The sequence below is a fragment of the Aythya fuligula genome, chromosome 2 (genome assembly GCF_009819795.1).
Source record: "Aythya fuligula isolate bAytFul2 chromosome 2, bAytFul2.pri, whole genome shotgun sequence".
Taxonomy (NCBI): Eukaryota; Metazoa; Chordata; class Aves; order Anseriformes; family Anatidae; genus Aythya; species Aythya fuligula.
In genome coordinates, this window is record NC_045560.1 from 87,325,210 (window position 1) to 87,344,875 (window position 19,666).

Genomic DNA, 19,666 nt, shown 5'->3' on the forward strand with positions numbered 1-19,666 from the left:
TGGTTTATGAAAGAGCAGAAGAAAGAATAAGAAGTTGGTTTTCTTAAAAGATTCCCTACAAGGAGGATATGCAAGATATTCTCTAAAAGCCAACCGCAAATGAATCTTTACCTCTGTGGAGCACTGTCATATCCCATGTTACTGCAGCAGGTCTTCTTTACAGGGCATGTCTCTGTGCCACACATTGCATCTGCCTCAGCTGAGTCCACGTAGCCATTGACCAGCTTGATGTCTCTTGACTTCATGCTGTCATTTTGTGAATCCAAAGATACAATGTCAGATGGGGAGCTCACAACACCTGAGTCTTCCGTGGTGTCCTCTGATGCAAAACAGCTGCTTTCTGATGCTGTTTCTTCTACCTCAGATAGCTCCATAACTGTGTCATCCACTGCATAAGCATTATCATGTGCAGGCAGCAGGCTCTCTAAATGAAATACAGCAAGGAAAGTTAGCTGAAAGTCATTAGCAAATAAACCAAGGACAGATCTATTGCTTTATACCTAGAAAAATAATACATGAAATCCATTAGAAATAGTAGAATGGTGCTCAATATCTGTATACATGATAGAGATGATTTGCAAAGTGACAAAAATTTCATCCTTCTTTACTTCTAGAAAGGTGTTTTGCCATGCATGTCCTGTGGAGTTTGGGTTTTTATAATGTTCGTATCATCTTCCTTACTTTTCTGAAGAAACAACTCTCTAGGGACAGCTTCTTGAGGAATTCGAGAAATGCAAGGTCTCAGCTCCTTCCAATGAAGCATGAAGATAAATTTAACTGATATTGTATGTAAAAAATAAAATAAAAAATTCCCATAAGAAGTCCATAGAGAAGTAAAAATGGGCTGCATTTCCTAGTTAGGAAACTGAATTTGTAAAATAGTTTTTTTTATTGCTGGCCCACTCTGTGGGTTACTTTATTTTACCACGCTTCAATTTGCTACGTGTTAAGTGGGAGAATAACAATCACCTCTTTGCAAAGTATACAAAACCTAGTAAGTGTTACAGAAAGGTAGACAACTTAAAGCAGAACCTTTTCCAACTTTCAGTTGTTTATATAGGAGATCAAGGGATATGCCCTCTGTATGTTTAACTGTAACATCACTGCAAGTGATGATAGATGATTAGATATAGCATTTTATGCTCCAATTTAGTTTGGTTCCTATTATCTACTTTTTTTTTTTTTTTTGTATGTGTGAAAAATACAACTTTGTTATTACCCTTAGGAATTCTACAACTCTGGATTCCATCCTGCAATTATGCCTTTAAAGGGGAATTCCCAATAAGGTCAATAATTTCAGAGTGACTGAAGACAGCATCACGCCTAAACACACTTCTTTTGATCACGAGGAATCAATAAAGACTAATCTGAATGTTTAATTGGGAATTATAAGTGTGCTCCATTCTCTTCTTCAACCTCAGTAAGCAAAAGGAAGGTTATAGAATTGGTTATGGTCTGATCCTGCAGACAGTTGTGGTGGATGTTAATTATATGAGAAGTCCCACGTCTACAAGTATGATTAAGATTTAACGTACACTTCACTGTTTATAAGGTCATAATCTACAAGTTTTTGAACTACACATGAAACTACAGGTCAATGAAAATGATGAATAGGGGGAACTAATTCTGCATTATAAATAAAAGTATTCTCTTTAGGTCAGGGAACTGAAAACAACTTTGTTAAAGTATTATAGAAATAATTTTGTAAGGGCGTAGCTTAGCAGCGAAGCCTTGAGTAAAACTAAAATAAAAATCAAACCAACATTCTCCTTGACTGAGGTTACAAGATGCCATTAAGTACTGAAATTGATTTCTGACAGCAGAAGCAATAAAATTCACAGGGTTACAAATCATGATTAAAGTAATAAGTGCTGTCAAGCATTAATATTAATGATGGGAGATGATCCAAAGACTCTATCGTGACTTTGGAAGTAATGTTACTTGATTTCTTTGACCTTATTTTCTGTAACATTAGCTCTACATTCCAGATTTAATCCAAGAGATTGTTCCATGTAAAAATATCTGTTACAGAAAAAAAGTATGCGTCACTGACGGATTACAGTATGCTCCAAGACAGAGTAACAGTTAGGAAAACACCTATATCAGGGAGAAATAAGAATAATTTGACATTAAATGCCAAGAAATAAGCACAAACAAAAATAGACAGCAAATGGTAAAAAAGGTAAGAGTGTATGGCCTACTTGGCTTTCAATCAAACAACAACAAGCGCCAGTAAAAGCTACAATAGGTTGAAAACAGAACAAAGTAAGGCATGGTAAAGAAAAGAAGCCACAAGTGGAAGTTAAACAGTGGAAGCAGATGGGAAGTTTTGGAGTAATGCACAATGCAGTATATTTTGATGCAAAAAGACCTCTATGTAATACTGGCCACATCTATTGTTACTAGCATAAATGAGCTCCACCCTGTAGCTGGCATGACAAAGAACCTTCTTCCAGTTCCCGACACCAAGGTGACAGACAGGCTTTTCCTCCTGAGCTGTCTCTCTCATTTATGGGTCCTCTCTTTGCCTGCCTGCAACTATTTCCTGCATCTTTCTGCTCAGGAATATAGATAGTAACTACACCCTAGTCTCTCACTGGTTTTATCCTCCACCCTCCAGCCCCTTCTTCCCACATACTGTCAGAATAAAAACCAATTCTCTTATTATCAGGGTCCATGTGTGATTCGATCCCTATCTGATGATATGCCTGGATCTCAGTAGCTGAGTCATCCAGTCCACTGAAAGCACCTCCTTGTTCAACAACTTCAACCTGAAACACGGGAATACAGAAAGACATCTTTCTATTCGATGATTAAATTCCCTGTGCTCACACAAAACCAAAATGTCTCCCTCTCTTCAAGCCTATCGGTTTGTCAAAGCAGTTCCCTCATCTTTTATTTTCACTGAGAGGATCCATTAATTCTTAATATAGTTAACACATGTCAGCAGAGCTGCTGGCTGAGGTAAAACGTTTTGATTGCCACTACCACTCATCTGAACACGAAGGCACACACTTAAAACCTGACTGCTGAAGTTGTGTGTCATGTTAACAACCTTGTTTCAGCTGTTTTTAAGTGGTGTGATCCTTGGATGGATGAAGTGAGAACCCGCTTTTCCTTCTACACATTTGATTAAGTCTCCACCAGTGCAAACTGAAGATGGCCAGGCTGCACGGGGACAAAGCAGCTTGCTGGGTAAATACACGGCATGAAAAAAGCCTTCCCCAGCTTACTGAGTGGTCTTGACTCTGGAAGTCAGAAAGTAGCTTTTACAACTTTCCAGTTTTACACAGCGCGCTGGGTAATGCGTTGTAGTAGATGCAATTCTGCAATTTTTGTGATTTTCAGAGTGAGCACACCTGCGGAACAATACCACACACTGAGCACTGTGTGACCACAGTGATGGCAGCCAACTGAGGTAATTTGTTGGTTGAACAAAGACAAATCCCAATGTTTGTTTCACTCTTCTTTGTCACGACACTAAAATGACTTCAGTTTGGGCCCTGATCTTCAAGTCCTTATGCAGACACGAAATACCCAGGCTAAGATGCAGAATATTGAGTAAATACTCCAGGACTGGGAACACAATGATTGCCACGGACAACGTGTCACTGGAACAGTGCTGTAACTCAGAAGACTACCTGCATTTCTAAAGGCATGACAACACCAAGCTCTTCTTTCAGTACCTCGTAACCCACTGCATCGGCTTCAGGTGGGGTGCAGTATTTTGAAGGATGCAGAACATGGCCTGCAGTCTCCAAGTCCGGCTCAAACTTGTGTGACATCTCATCCGTACCTGAAGCTGGGGGGTCCTTCGGTGCCCTGCACTCCCCCAGCACTGGGCTGCAGAAGCTGCAGTGCCCAGAGGAGCGCCACAGCAGCACAGCTACCAGCTCCGGCACAGCACCAGCAGGCCGCACAATTAGGTCAGCCACAACCAACAAAGGCTTTCTTGGGGGGGGGGGGGTGCTGCAGGAATGCTGCCACTGATCATCAGGAAGGAAAGAGGAGAGTAGCTCATCAGTAAAGAATGCAAGCTTCTTGTTTAACACAAAAGAGATCTTGTCGCTTTAATCTCAATAGGCTGTAAGTAATTAGGAAAACACCGAGCTTGGAGTTTAGGAGAGCCGTATCTGCACTCCTGCAGCCTGATATTGCATATATGTACACATTACTCATACAGAATGCCAATGATGGGGAGGCAGATAAACCTCACCTAGTTTAAATGCCAATCAACACTTTCAGATATGAAGGCTGAATTCAATACGTGAAGACTATCATGGGTGACATTCTCACTTTGATTACTACTATGAAAATTACCACCATTTACTTCATGTGAGACTGAAATCAGACTTCAGTGTTCAAAGGACGCATGTCCTACCCAGATGTACAAAATTAGAACTGAGTCCACGTCATTAAAGCCCAAACTGTCCCTCCCTCTGAGTCCAATGGGCACAGAGCTAATTCTTTACTTGCCAAAGCCTAACTGTTTGCTAAGTGCTGTGACCTCCTGCTTTTACAGCACTGCTGGTTGTTTATTGTCACATTCATTAATGATAGAAACAGTACATCCAAAGGCATTTTTTAAGACGTAGCAGATGATATAACCCTAACACGGTGGCTAACTGGAACTTTGTACTCGTTTTACAGATGCAGAGTTCCTATAATTCTTCTGAGTTTTTGCTCTCTAGGAGGTTGGCAATTATTTTCCAATTTCTTTCATCACTTGTTCCACTGCCAAAAACTTTCTTTTCATGGATTAAAATTGCTTTGCTGTAGTTCAAATGGCCTATTACAATAAAATTGTAAAAAACGTTACAAACTTCACGATGTTAAAGAATATTAATTCTTAAAATGATCCCCAAATTACAACATAATTATTTTACTGACAGTACTTAAAACTTCTAGTAAGAGAAAGAAACATTGCTCTAATTATTTGCACTGGCAGTAAAAAGTTGGACCATCACAAAAGACCAGTATTAAAAAAATAGTGTGAATTTTTTCATACACTCAGAAGAAGCCTGGTGGAAAAATGGTAAAAGAAAGCATATATTATGGCAACGATTAACAGAGATTATACAAATGAGCAACACAGGAGTACAGTAAGAGTTTTCATACAAGTACAATATGTTCTGGTTACATTTTACTCGTTTTGCTCATCAACCAAAAACTTGTAGGTTTAGGTAGGAGTTAAAATACAAGACAGAATGGGCTGCCTTCTCTTTATTTATGACAGTTTAGATCAATCTAATTCAATATATTTCTTAGCATACTTGAGCCTACATGCCTACTTCCATTTTGTTTTCAATTGAAAGAAAAAAAAAAGAAAACAAATGACAACTGTTATATATTAACAACAGCATGGGGGAAGTGGGAGAACAGATCAAGCTCTGAAGCACTCCTCTCTCAATTTTGTAAATGCCTTGCAAAAACTGAATGCATGTCCTAGAAAGCCTGTGGTGAGGATGCTTTGCAGCTCTAGCCCTCCTCCAAAATGAGGATGCAGGGCAGCTTAGTGTTGGATCTGTTCATTTACCTCATAGAATCACAGGAAAAACTTCATTTGGAAAGAACCTCTGGAGGTCATCCTCCTCAAAGCAAAGCTGTCTTCCAGCTTAGATGAGGTTTCTCAGGATATTGAGAAGCTGAGTTTTTAAAATCCCCAAGCCCAGAGACTCCATAGACTCTCTGAAAAATCATAAATCGTTCCCTGGGTAATGTTTAATGCTTCTCCCCATAAAGAACTTTTTCTTATAACAAATTATTATTTTTTTCTTACTGCAAGTTGTAATTGTTGCCTCTTATCCTTTTGCAGTGATCTCTGAGTCTGGCTTGGTCTTCTTCTTCCTACAGATTCATTTCTGTGATAGCATTCAAATCCTCCTGACCCTTCCCTTTTGCAGGCTGAAAAAGCCCTGTTGTGCCTCAGCACCTCCAAGTACATGTGATCCAGACTGCCATCTTAGAGACCTACCAGACTCAGCTGCTTCTGCTCCAGTTTGTCAGTATCTTGTTTGAGAGAATTCAAAACTGAACCCACTTTTGGACAATGAACACACATGTGGCTTCATGGCAGCCAAGTAGACGGGAATAATCATTTCCCTTGATCTGCTGGCTATGCTCTTGTTAGTGCAATCCAGTATGTGGTTAGTGCTTCATCACCATGAGGGCACGTTGTTGACTCACACAGTCATGCATGTGACTCCCAATTCTCACATAATGAGAGATTTTCGGTCTCCTTCCTTGCCTTATGCCCCACATGTTTTCTTTGCCAACAGGCTCTTTAAATGCAGTCCTTCTCGATGCAAAAAATATGCAAACAGAAATAAATCTATTCCTTTGCACACTAGTCAATAAGAAAAATGAAGCCTCACAAAGGACGTCTCACTACACACATCAACAAAAAGGTACATACGGAGTATAATTATATACACACCATAGATCTACAACATTTCCATAGTCAATCCTAAGCTGACCACACTTAACTTAGCTACCCAGATCTACTCTGCTTTTCCGTGGTTGAAAAATAAATGCAAGAGAGACCAATTCCACCTGCCTTACTAATCTGAGCCAGTTAAGCATTTCTCACTTCTCCTTGTCTGCTGTTTGTTGATTCCTAAACAAAAAGGTAGTTTTGTAGCTTCTGCAAAAGCTTTTTTGTCAGTGGTGTTCCCTACATCAAATGCAATAGAGGATAGGATCAAGCCAAGGGTATTCTGGTTCCTCCACTGTTTTTTCCATGTACAAGTGACCACAAGGGTTTGTGCACCAATGTTTCATTTCCCTTTCAAATTTATGCTGATTTTTTTTTGTGAAGTCTCTCTCTCAGAGCAACACTAGGTAAGTGTGTCTACTGTCTCTTTGAAGGCTCAGAGGAAATGGCTGCCCTCCCATTTCAGCCCTTTATTTTTACCACCTTACAAACAGGAAAATAAAGAAAAAAATCTGAAATTATGCAAAACAGATTTTCAAACAGGGGAAAATTAACATACAGGATTTTATTATCACTATTTCTTTCCCACAGTCTTTTCTTCCATGACTGTAAAATCCTCCCTGACCTCTGCAAAGCTCGTTTGACCTAGAATGCTGCTGCCATTACTAGACTGATTTTTATCCTCTTTTTTGGCACCCTTTTCAACCTCATTCTTTGCTAGTTCCTTGATGTTATTAAAGCCTTGCTTGAAGACTCTGATGAGTACGCACCACAGTCAGTAACTAGCCATCCTTCTATGGAATCAGGCTTATAATGGCTCCCAATTGCCTGCAAAAGCAACACGAAGAGCAAAAAGAACAGGATCGGGTGTGCAAATAGACAGGTCTTCTTTTGACTAACTGAAGAACATTGCCACTTGGCTTGGAGAAGGATAGATTTTAAAAAATGAGATAGTGGTGTGAATTTTCCATTTAAACTTATACACGATAAAGTATGATGGGGAGACTTTCATAACAGTTCCTAGTGTTTAGTATCTGAGTTAACAGCAAGCTAGAATTACATACAGGATGCCTTCCTGGCTCTGCTTGCTCTTTTGCTTAGGTATGAGGAGAGATGCGGTGTGCCTAATCTGGGCAGCTCAAAAGATTATGAACAAGCAGACAACATAGGTTAAAGGAGCCAGATAAAAATGGGAATATATTTAAGAATATATATTAGATGGCTTCAGACTTGCACTTTATAAATCATCATGCATAATACTAGTAACATGCCATTATCAATATCAAATGGGGCTCTTTGGTGGCCTTTGTGGGAAGGGAGAATCTAGATCTAACAACAGAAACTGCCTGATAGAGTAAGCCTGGTGGAGAAATAAACCACTCTCCACATTTTGCTAAGTGATGCATTTTGGCAATCTGCATCCTTTACAGAGGTGGTCGGCTTCAATTCAAGTACACTGCAGAATCTAAACAAATGGACTGTGAAGGTGATTTTCATGAGCCACCTTTGAGAACAGACTCTATAAAATTGCTTGAAAATTGTATGCAGTATAATGATTAAAACCAGAAACGATTAGTGCACCTATACAATAAAACAATGTTTTATTAGGTGATTTTTAAGACCACAGAAAAAAGGCCATTTGCTCAACATTTCTCTTTAAACTTCTCCATCTTTTCCCCTGTGCATTCTGTTCGACTCAATTCATTCTCTTCCTTGCTGTTTGTCTTTATTGTTAACAATTTCATAAAATGTCTACTACAGTCTCACATTTCTAGCATAATCCAGAGAAAAGAACCATAAAACACTTTTGCATTGTAATTATATTTTCCCTCCCCAGAGACTAGCTGCCAGAAAGCCCAGCAAGGAAAAGACAAAAAAGAAAAAAAAAAAAAAGAAAAAAAAGCCCTAAACACACTTACACATTCACTTGCAGGTTTTAAGAACTTATTTTGTATTACAGACATGCCGTTCTGCTCACAATTACTTATTTACTTCTGATTAAAAGTAATTTATAAGTTGAGAATTGTGGAGGAGAATCAGGTCAATCTTTGATTATCTATTACCGAAGCCATCAGGAATCACACACATATAAGTAAAAAAAAATTGAACAGCTGCTTTCTGTTTATGGGGACAAAGTACACTTGCCTTGACAAAGTACTTCTGTTGATAACTTCCGCACAAATGAGAAGAAAATACTTGCTTTATCTTCCTAACAATATGGATTTATTAACCACTAATGGCAACAAACACTAGTCTTGCTTAATGCCAACAGTTAAGAGTGAACTCCAGAGTGGAGTGCTGGTTAACAAGATGGGATTTTATCGCTTTTGGTGTTTTTTTTTTTTTTCTTTTTTTTTTCTTTTTCTTACATGTCCTCACAGCACCTCAGTCTGTTCAGAACTGCGATGTTTCCCTTCAGTTCCTCCATCAATGCATCCGTCATATTCCCTTACATCACCTTCTATCTTGGTACAGAATAGTATCTATAGCATCATCTGAAGTCAGACAGAGCCATGAGAAAATTAAATGTTTCATGCACAAACCACCTGTCTAACTTACAATTAGGACGGCACAAAATAACTCCATTTAATTGGCTAAAACATGCTTCAGCCAAACCACCAATAACATAAATACCTTCACAGAAGTTTTTCGGCAGCCAGCTCTGAATTTAGATATGAAAACATTTTTATACATGTCTGTGCCATAAAGACACGAAGCTCTACGCAGACCTCTTTTGATGTATGCTTCCTGACTCTTTCCCTCTTGGACCACCTGATCAGTGGATAGCTGCTTTCGTCTCCAAAGTTCAAACTCCACGAGGCTACTCTATATACTTGGGCTGGTGGCGTACTTTGGCAATTATATTTGTAGGAATATTTTAACCTAGAAAAGCAAGCTTCTTTTCTAAGTTTAGTTATTGAACATTTTACTCTGCATATCCACACTCAATGAGGAAGAACTACTCTTCCAGCTAACAAAACTAAGGACCAGAGTGTGGTGTCTCCCTGAGGATCTCGTCCAAGACCATCCACAGGGACATCGTGCCATTGTCAGAGGACATTTCATAGTCACCCTGACCAGACTTCCCTGCTGGGAAATGCATAAACCAAGGGCAGTGAGACCAGGGCAGTGTACGCCAAGCACACTCATCATGAAACACCCTTCCAGGTACCCTGGGGCTGTGCTGTCAGCAAAGAGCCACAGACATGCTGCAGAAACCCATAGGGGCCATTGCTTACATGGAAGGACAGCAAGGGATGGGCCTCTTTTCCATAACATATACCCAGAAAATGACCACGCGGGGCAGGAATCAAGTGCTGGGTACCATGAACTCCAACTCAGACTCTAGCCAGGAGGTTATCTGGTTCAGCTGTGCACACTGAAGGTCTCAATGACAGCCTAGTAAGGAAGGAATATAGGACAGGTAGAGAACATGGTGCTCACAGAAGAGCTTTGCTGTTGTGCCACTACTCTCTGACAGCACATGAACTGGATTAGGTCATTTCAGACTTAAGCAGAGAAAGCAATACTTAAGTCAGAGCTGAATTTGGCCTGTTCTTTCAACACCGTCTTCTCAAGTCAATTATCTCATCAATCATGCTTTGCCCTGGGGCTTTCTTTCACTATTAACTTGAAATACCAGGAGGCAGAAATGCAAACATGCAAGGGTGGTAACTGGATTCTATGCTTTGTACTCACGTGTGGATAGTAAAAAGGTAATGGCAGTACCATCTCTGGCACTGCTGTGAAGAGTACCCTGATGCAAGAAAAGCTCTTCTTTGGAAATGGGTCTTCATCTGAGCACCCACTTGGAATAAACTTTCCCCTTTCATATTTTGCTCTGTTAGCAACAGATCCTACATGTACTTCCATTTTATGAGGTGGGTTTTGCCACTGACTTCAGCGGGAGCCGGATCGGGCCACTCACTTATTAAAATGCAAAGCCGCAGATATCTCCTGCATGGGAGGAATCCCCACAGGGAAAATTTGTCTGCATTTTTATTCATGTGAAGCATTTTAAGGCTTTCATTTACACAGTTCGTTCAATAATAATGTGTATGCTGTATAATGGGGTACCCGATTAAGCATGCTTAAGTGCTTTCCTGGAGCAGGGCCATTTCCAGAATTTGAAGGTTTACTATGACCATATCCTCAAAACAGACATGCTAATGTGGGGAATTCTTCACCTGAGTTAATGGGCCTAATTCTGAACAGGATCAGCATAAAGGGTCATTTTTTCATATGAAATTTGGAAATGTCTTTGACTTTTTTTTTTCTTTTTAACCTCAAGTTCCTCCAGAAAGTAGGTTGAGAAAATTCACGCTACTGTGGGTTTATGATGAAACCCTCCAGTAACTTCTAGACTGTTGGCCAGTTTCTCCTGAATTAGTCAGAAAGATTAACAGTGCTAAAGTTCAGTTCCAAAAGTTTCATCAGGAAGTAGAAGGACAGAGCAAGGAGACTCATACATCTTTTTATCTACCAGAGAAAGGGCATCTATCTACTATCCATCTATCCATATACTGAGGGAAAGATGCAACAAACTATAGCTAAGCTTCAACCCAGAGCACGGTGTTTTTATATACTAGAGAACTGTGTCATTAAAGCAGAAGTCCAAAAGAAATACTTAAGGAATTACTTGATGGGGTCTGAGGGAAGAGAAGAAGAAGACAAAGCAAAAAAAGTTTGAGTCCCCTAATCCTAATATCCAATTTGGTCTTGGAAAAAAAGCAAGAAGGTAATGCTTTTGAGGTTTTCTTCTCCACCTATTTCTTTCCCTTTCTCATTCCTAAAAAAAAAAAAAAAAAGTCAGAAAAAAAGAAAGCACCTCCTCTTGTAAATAACCAATTATTTTTCTCCTAAGAACCTAAAAACACCATACAAAGACTGTGTTTGGAAAAATTTTAAGCAGGCGTGACTGGCTACTGTACCAGTTTGTACAGTACACTTTGTACTGTAATACTCAAACAATATCTTCACTCTTCTGATTGCTCACAATTGTCCTCTCACCTTAGAGTGGCCCCTGTCACCACAGAAGCAAAGAATTGAGATGGTGATTCGTTATTACTTTTCACACCATGGCAAGTAAGTTTAAAGACTTCTGTCTCCAGTGCTTTCAGTCTGCTAATTTTCTCACAGGCACTCATTTAACCACATGGAAAAACCGCAAGGAGTTGCCTTGTGCAAGGATTTTTTGTGTAGAAAAATTCAATCAATGCATTGCCAAAGCCTTGCATTATGAACAGTGACATGTATTTTGTGTACCCTGCAAGTGCAGAAAAGCCTTTTTAGTACAATCTGTGTCCTTTGTAGGAGTAGACTGAAGACAAATGATTTTATTTGAGGAACATCTGAATCACATCGATTAGCTTGATGAATACAGAACAGGAAAGCTGCCAGGTACAAAGGAAGCTGGGCATGTCCACAAGGGAGTGGAGCAAACAAGCAAATTGCAGTATATGCACTCTTTTCTTTTCTTTTCTTTTCTTTTTTTCTTTTGACCAAATGTTTTCATTTGGAAAACTTGGACACTTAAACCTATAAGTTTCTTTAACGGACTGGTCAGTTAACCAGCACAATGTTCTCACCTTCTGAAGGAAAGCAGGAAAGTATTTTAGAAGTAAAAAAGTACTTTAAAATCATAAATTATCAATAAAATGTCCATTTGCATTGTGTTTAATTGTAATAAAGTTACTTTTGGGAAAAAAAAAGAAATCTTTTCTCTCTTTGAGGAGAAAGCAGGGTAAGTGTTACCTGGTAGAAGAGAATCATGCCATTCCTGACCATTGATTTAGCATATCTGGAGACTGCAAGTACACAAAAAGTTTTTCAGAATAAAACTAAAATACTAATGTATTCTTTCAATCGTCCCAAAATATTTAGTTCTACTCACAGTAATACCAGAAATTGATTCAGGCTGGCCCTTCTACAGCCCCCAGAAGACCACTGTTAGGCTTTCTCCGTAGAGGCTAAGTATAAAAGTCTACATAGCTTCCAAAATGCTCCTTTCTCTTATAAGCATAAGTCAAGTACAGAAAATTCTTACACTGAACTCTGAAGTTTTGCTAGTAATTTGTTTATTTATTTTATTTCCCTGCATTTCTTATATAATTCTTTATAATTCTCATAGAATAAGAATTCTTGAATTCTTATATCAAGTCTGTACTGTTTCACATATAGAAACATCTTATAAATAGAGATCGCTGCAGTTTTTTTACTTAGTTGAGAAAAAAATGTTGGAAATGGTTCTTCATTGATTTTCATGCTTTTACAAAGTTAACAAAATATTCTTCCCTTCTTTAACCTCATCAAGTGAAAAAACAGAGGAAAGAAACAATCAGAGAGAAAACAAAAAACTGCTAACCTGTATGTTTTTAAAATCAGGTATCAATAATAATTTTTATTATATGTTTGAAGTAAAAATAGGTTGGTTGTTTACTCTAACAAGTAAGTAGATATTCCCCTACCACTGTTTATGAGAGGCTACCATATATTTTTAGCAACTTCACTTTCATCTTTTAATCACAATACTCTTATAAAAATATTTGCCAGCCATAATGGTCCTTTCTCATTCTTTCCTCTGTCTTCTTTTGGTTTAGGTCTTTGTCCTCCATTACACCCCACCTTTGCTTATGGTACAGTAGGTTGGAAAGTAATTCTTTTATCCATGCCAGGAACCAATTATGGAATCCACAAAAGGAGCTGACAAAAGAGGCTCTGTCTCTGCTCTCAGCCTTTTGCTCCCTCAGGCCCTAAAACCCAGAAGTGAATGTGCATGGCCAGAATTCTCAATTTCTTAAAAGAAAGCAGGCAGTCATTTTAGTGAGTGTTTACTGGCTTAGAAGTGGTAATAGGAAAAGCTGAGTATGAGCATCTCTAAGGATGGACAAGCAGTTTGGTATGGTACTATCACCTACCTGGAACAGAGAACACAAAAAATTTCAACACTTTGCTTTCTGTAGCTCTCTGTGCAATGACTGCACTTGAATTGGTAGGATCTTGCACTACAAATTTCCATGCCATTTCCAACACCAACATCCCTGTTTGATTTGGCCCATTATGTGTAAATCAAGCCTAACTTCAAATTCGTACCCAGGATTGAATTTCCGAGACACACACAGTCACACCACGTGCATCTGGCTGGCTGGACACAGATGTTTAGTTCAGCTCGTTAGTGATAAAGCGCAAGTCTGCTGGTATGGGTGTGACGGTTTCTACAAATCCCACAGAGTACATTTAAGATGCTACCCAGTTATTAAAGGTAAGACTCGCAGAGTTAAACTTCTCTTATTCTGACTAAGGAAGAAGAAAACAGGGAATTTGGTTTCACTTAGAATAAACATTCACAGTTTATCCACAGACCACTTGGACTGCAGAACTGGGCTGCAAGGGAATTAGAAGAGAAATGTCTTTATATTTAGTCAGGGTGGGAAATGGGAAGCTAAGTTTTATTCCACACTTTATGAAGTAGGTAAATAAACAGTCAAAGAGCTAAATATCAGGAAATGAGATTAGAAAGACTATTTGATTCACTGGAGTCCAACCCCTTACTTAATGTAAGCAGAAAATATTTTGTTATATTCAAAGGAATTAGGCTAGGGCTTACTTCTGGCTTGAAGTCTGCAAAGTCACAAGTATTATTTCCAATACTGTGGTGGGCAGCTGAGTAGAACGGACATGTAAGGGAATACAAATTCAATCCTTCCAGCTGGTGTTACCTTTACACAGGAATGCATCTCCTTCAGAGCTTTCTCAAGGCATGAGAAAAATTAACAGATTTGGTGACCCAAATTTAGGATTTGCTTATTAGAACTGAACAGGAAAAAAAAAATCTCTCATGTTCAAGAAACATTCAAGGGATATAAAGGATATAAAGGATGCTGCAGTTACTGCCTAGTCAGTACCTTATTATGTTCTAGAGTAGCTCCCTTTTGCTACTGGGCTGTACCCTTTCAACAGCCACTGGCCACCTGAAGTCACACCATCACAGAAGAACATGCAAGAAACTCGTAATAAAGCAAATCATAATGCAGACAAATAGAAGACCACCTTCCCCCTTCTCCACCTCAGCAAACAAAATGAAAGTGGAATTCATTAGGCATAAGTTCTTCTGGATAAGCAAGGAATAAACTGTGTCAACTTACGTATTTCAGCAGTGGATTTCTGTGGCCATGCAGGTGCTATTTGGAAGCCTATCTACACACTATACATGAGATAATGTGAAAAAGAAGTGTAAACAGTGGCAGCAAGCTTGTTTCACTGTCCTTGAGGGGGGAGTTCATAGTTTTGCAATGACATTAGAAAACAACATGGCTGTAATTTTGGAGGGATGGAATAAGTTACATTCTGTCTTCTAAAATAACATGTATTTTAGTATGGAAAGTTAAATGGTGCCTGCTGCATGAACTAAATATATATTGAGAGTCATGGTAGTGACGGGAAGCCAAGTTAGGGAGACAGAACTGCTGTCTTATACACACACACAGAGCACGACTCTCACACTGGGGCACTTCATACTGGGATGGAACCATAAGGAGGGCTTAACGTGGCTGTAAACGTAAAGAATAAAAATAATATGAGAATCATGCCCACACAGCTGACTTTACATATGCATAATAAAGGGGCAGGTGATGGGCATATGATAGGTTGCATGGCCATATCTAATAAATAAATGCATCCTAGGCCTTTGTAATTTACATCACCCAGTCAAAATGGTGTGGTATGTATTAATCACTGTCCCCTGACACTTATTTGAGCACTCTGGACCCCATGGCCAGCTTCAAATAATTACAATTAAAAACAAATAAAAAGAGAAATATTTCCTCCTATCATCCATATATTTAGATTATTCTCTCATATATTTGGAATATTCTAAATATTCTTTCCACACTTTACCTGCCCAGAATCAGTTTCAGTTCTGGACCAGTAGCACATTTTCTAAAGATAAAAATGGAATGAATTCAAAGCTTAGTATTTTGCAGCCCTGTCACTGAAAAAGAAAAAAATTCCAGCTGCTCAGTGAGAAAGTCTGCATTCATTTAAACCCTCGAAGATCAATCATAAAAAAAAAAAAGAAAAAGAAATAAAGAAAAAAAAGACAGCATTATATGGAGAAAAAACATTTAAGGGTGTTTGGAGAGTCTTCAAAACTTCAGTCTTCATCTCCGAATGACTGAATTGCTGATAACTAAGTCACTTGTCAGTGAAAGAGGATGGATACTAAAATAATCTGCACACACTTTTAAAATGCTACAAGTCATGCTGATAAACATTTCTAGCAGAACACATCCTTCTATATCAACACTAAACATGACGTATTCCTATGCACTTGTTCTTAAGCACATACAGCAGCTATGTGCACTAATTTCCACACCTTGGGCATAGCTAGACTAGATACACAGGCAATATCTATACAATATAATAGGCAACATAATATGCCAACACCCTTTGCAAGAACACCTCAAGTAAAAATTTGAGCTTATGTTTGGAAGATGCCATCACACTAGCATCACATGCAAATATTATTTATCTTTGTTTTCCTATTTGTGATGAAACTGATTAAAAATCATAGAAAAGAAATTTGTTTTTCGTTTTAGTTGATGAACAGAACAACTCGGTAAACTAGGTTTAATTTTATGACTTTGTTAAAGACTTAAAGCCTTTGCATAAATATGACACCTATAGCTTAAAATTCACTTTTAGCATTATCCTTACTTGCTACCTATTGCAGATATACGACAACGTCAGCTCCCTCTGGTGGTCAACATTAAAAAAAAAAAAGTTTTAGAGGGGCAGTCAGTAAAATCTGTGCATCATGAAGCTTAATCTGTTTAAGGATATTTACCATGCATCAGAATGGGACTAATCATAAATTACATATCTGTCCTTATTTCCTAAAGGCACTCGGTGTCAATGCCATTGGAGTCATAATACTGGAAACTGTCTTGATTTATACTATCTCTGCATTTACTTACCCTCCTGAGGCATTTCCCAATGGTTAGGATTTTTTTTTTTCTTTTTCACCTGAGGTATCCTACTCTGAAGGAGAGTATTTCAGCATTTCTGTTTGGTAGTGCAGACAAATGCTGAATAACTTAAATGCATTTTCTTACTAACTCTGGTAAGACCATTTTGGTGAAGCATAGCATAGTAGTTTAGCACTAGGTTAAAGGTTGGACTAGATGATCTTAGAGGTCTTTTCCAACCTGAATGATGCTATAATTCTAATAATTATCAATCAGTCATTCTCAGCAAATTTCTATTGTCTCTACAAATAAAATGAAAGGAGTAAACAGTCAACATGCTTTTATATCACTGTTAACTTCATGTTCCATCAAACTGACCTAAACTAGTATTTCTTCCTGCCACTGAAAATGACAGAAACACCCTCATCTCTTCCAGGAGCGTTCTCTTCAGGAACACTGGGTCAAAGCCCAGAGCAAGTGGGGATTCCCCGAGCGCACCTCGGTGCTGAGATGGTGCTCGTGAACCAACATCCATCAAGTTCACATTCCCATGGTCACGCTTTGCTTGAACAGTCTACCCCCTTGTACACACATTATTAATGAATTTACAGTTGTGAAATGGCATATCTATGCAATTCCATTGAATAGATTTGGATTTAATGAGTGTCACTGGAAGTTCTTTCCCACACTGTATATACTAATGGGAGGTTTTAAACATGCTAATGATAGAGCATAAGAATAATTTCTTATAATTAAAATGATTTCTTGTAAAGATACAGTACTTTTTATTTTTTAAGTGTTATTCAATACTATATACATGTACCTGGCATTTAGAAATTTTAAGAAACAAAGGATACGAGCTAGCAAAAGCATGGATTTTCTTTTTAAAAAAATCAGGAAGACAAGCTAGCTAGATAAAATGGGTCATTAAAATATTTTACATAGAAATTTGACAGACAGTATCAATTTCCACAAACTTTTTTTTTAAAGGCAAATGTTGCATTTTAATATAAAAAGCAAGTATATTAAGGATGAGTCATGAATTTTTTTAGTTTTCACCTAGAGCTTTTTCAAGTTTCAGCAGACCACATGGAAACAGCTTCTCACAGCAAACTGTCAGATATATGGAGAGGGTCAGAATTATATTCTTTCATGGCAACAAAATTTTTTCATCAAAAATGTAATTTACTTGAAAACTTGAGCTTTCAGTAAGTGAAACTGGTGTCAGTACACAATACTGCTTTTACAATACACTGTACTTCTACACTGTGCTCAATATAAACCCCTTTATTTCACCACTTCATTATTCCATTTTTATACTAGTCTTAACTCCATGGGGCATGTAACTCTGTGGAGTTACAAATAGGTTGTAAATAGAGTAATGAGAAGGGGTAAATTAGCTTCTTAATCTTCACATTGTGAATATCTACTAGTTGTTTCTTTGTTTTATTTTATTTATTTATTTATTTTAAGAGAGAAGACTTACAATTAAACCATTGTCCTGTCTTAAGAAGCTATTACAAAGTACCTGGCAGCATCGAGAGTTCAATTCTACTCCACTTTTATTAGAATACCTTAGGGTATTAAGTATACTTTCTGAGGCATCACTTAGAACTTATTAACTACATGTCATATTTGTATTAAAAACCATCAGAACCCTTTTTAGTCATGTTTCATATTATCTGTAAGAATGCTTTGTTTTCTTATTCTCCATTTTGCCTACCTGGAAAGGATTCAAGATGAACATGATTGTTTGCTTGAGGGTAAAACAATAATTTTTCATCATTTAAATTATAGTTATGTATTGCAACTCACTAATTTAAGTAACATAAATGTCTTAAATCACGGTACATGTGAGGTCAGAATAGTTCTGGGTGTGTGCACCATTGCAGCTCATAAAACCTATGTTTATAATTCAGAATGATTAAAAATACATGCCTTATGGGCTGTTCACACGAAGAACTTTCTTCAGTGAAAAGAAGTTTTCGTTAAGTACAGTCCTATAACTGATATAATTATAACATACTGAGTATTCCTATTACAGCTGTAAAAAGGGGAGTTGTGGAACGAGATTTATCTTGAGCAAACGGTGTTTGCATCTTTTGTTACAGAAATAGAACACACACCTTGATTTCCATAGGATGTCTCCAACATCAAGATAAAATTAATCATACTAAGCATCAGGATGAAAGCAGAAGTAAAGTCTATGAATCAGTGCATTTGGTACTGATTCTTAGTATCCCTTTTAGGCCCCTTTTAATCTGACAGATCTTTCTTTTTTTTTTTTTTCTTGGCACCTTGACTGATAGCCAAGATATAGAAAGAATCTTGTACTTCAACTTGCCTAGGCCATGCCCAGTTCTACTTTTGTTCCAAGGGAACAGAACATACACTATGTAGGAAAAATAGGATAAATTTGAGAATGTAAAATGTTATACCTACGCTAATAGAGGAAAGAAAAATGTTTTTAGAAAGTTTTCATGAAATGTTTAGATGGTATTGAAAGTAAACCACTTTCCCCTCCCCCATACACACACTATTTGAAACAACAAATCAAATCAAACCATGGCTCAAAATAAAGACAATCTTTTGAAAAAGAATAGACAAATGTACGGATAATCTTTCTGAGGCTGATACATAGATTTATATAACACAGCATTCAGTTCCAGAGCATACATCTCACAAATGAGTAGGAACAACAGCCAAAAATAATCAATAGTAATTAAAAGAGAATGTGCAAGTTCGAAAAGAAAGGAAGCTGAAATTTCAGTCATAAAGAAAAAAGGTTCTTTTCCAGCAGGGAAAGAAGAAAGGCAACAGAAGAATCAGGGTAGCAGAGGCAACAGGAGGTTCAGAGGTATGAAGGTCATAGGAAGAGGCAGGGTCTGTCAGACGCGCTTGGTGTATGAAGGGAATGATGCACAACAATAAACTGTTGGGGGAAAAAGAGTAAAATGATAAAATTATAAATATTGTGTACGTAAGACAATAGAATGGCTAGCATGCTCAGCAACCTTCAAGAATCAGATGCCCAAAGGAGGTGAAGTTAGGTGCAGACATACAGAAATTCAAAATCCCACAGATGCTCTGAGACTAACTCCCTGGGTTTATGTATAAGCTAACTTGATCCCAACAGCACAAAACTGATAGGCAGCATGTCTATGAACTCTGCTTAACTTGGACTGAATTTTAATTCTCTAGAAGGTACAAAATAGATGGTGTTGGAGATTCAGCTTCGTTCTTTATTCTCAGATGAGGCTGGAAAAGA

The 19,666-nt window shown here is 37.9% G+C and overlaps 1 protein-coding gene across 5 annotated transcripts in view; it reads right to left on the reverse strand.

The window, feature by feature from the left end:
- The window catches only part of COBL (cordon-bleu WH2 repeat protein), a 197,719-nt gene that overhangs the window by 23,653 nt on the left and 154,400 nt on the right, over positions 1-19,666 (reverse strand). For all 5 annotated transcript variants that reach the window (XM_032182843.1, XM_032182845.1, XM_032182844.1 and 2 more), the window contains one exon: positions 112-424. In XM_032182843.1, coding sequence (XP_032038734.1) covers positions 112-424 — 313 coding nt within the window. The remainder of the gene's footprint in view (positions 1-111; positions 425-19,666) is intronic.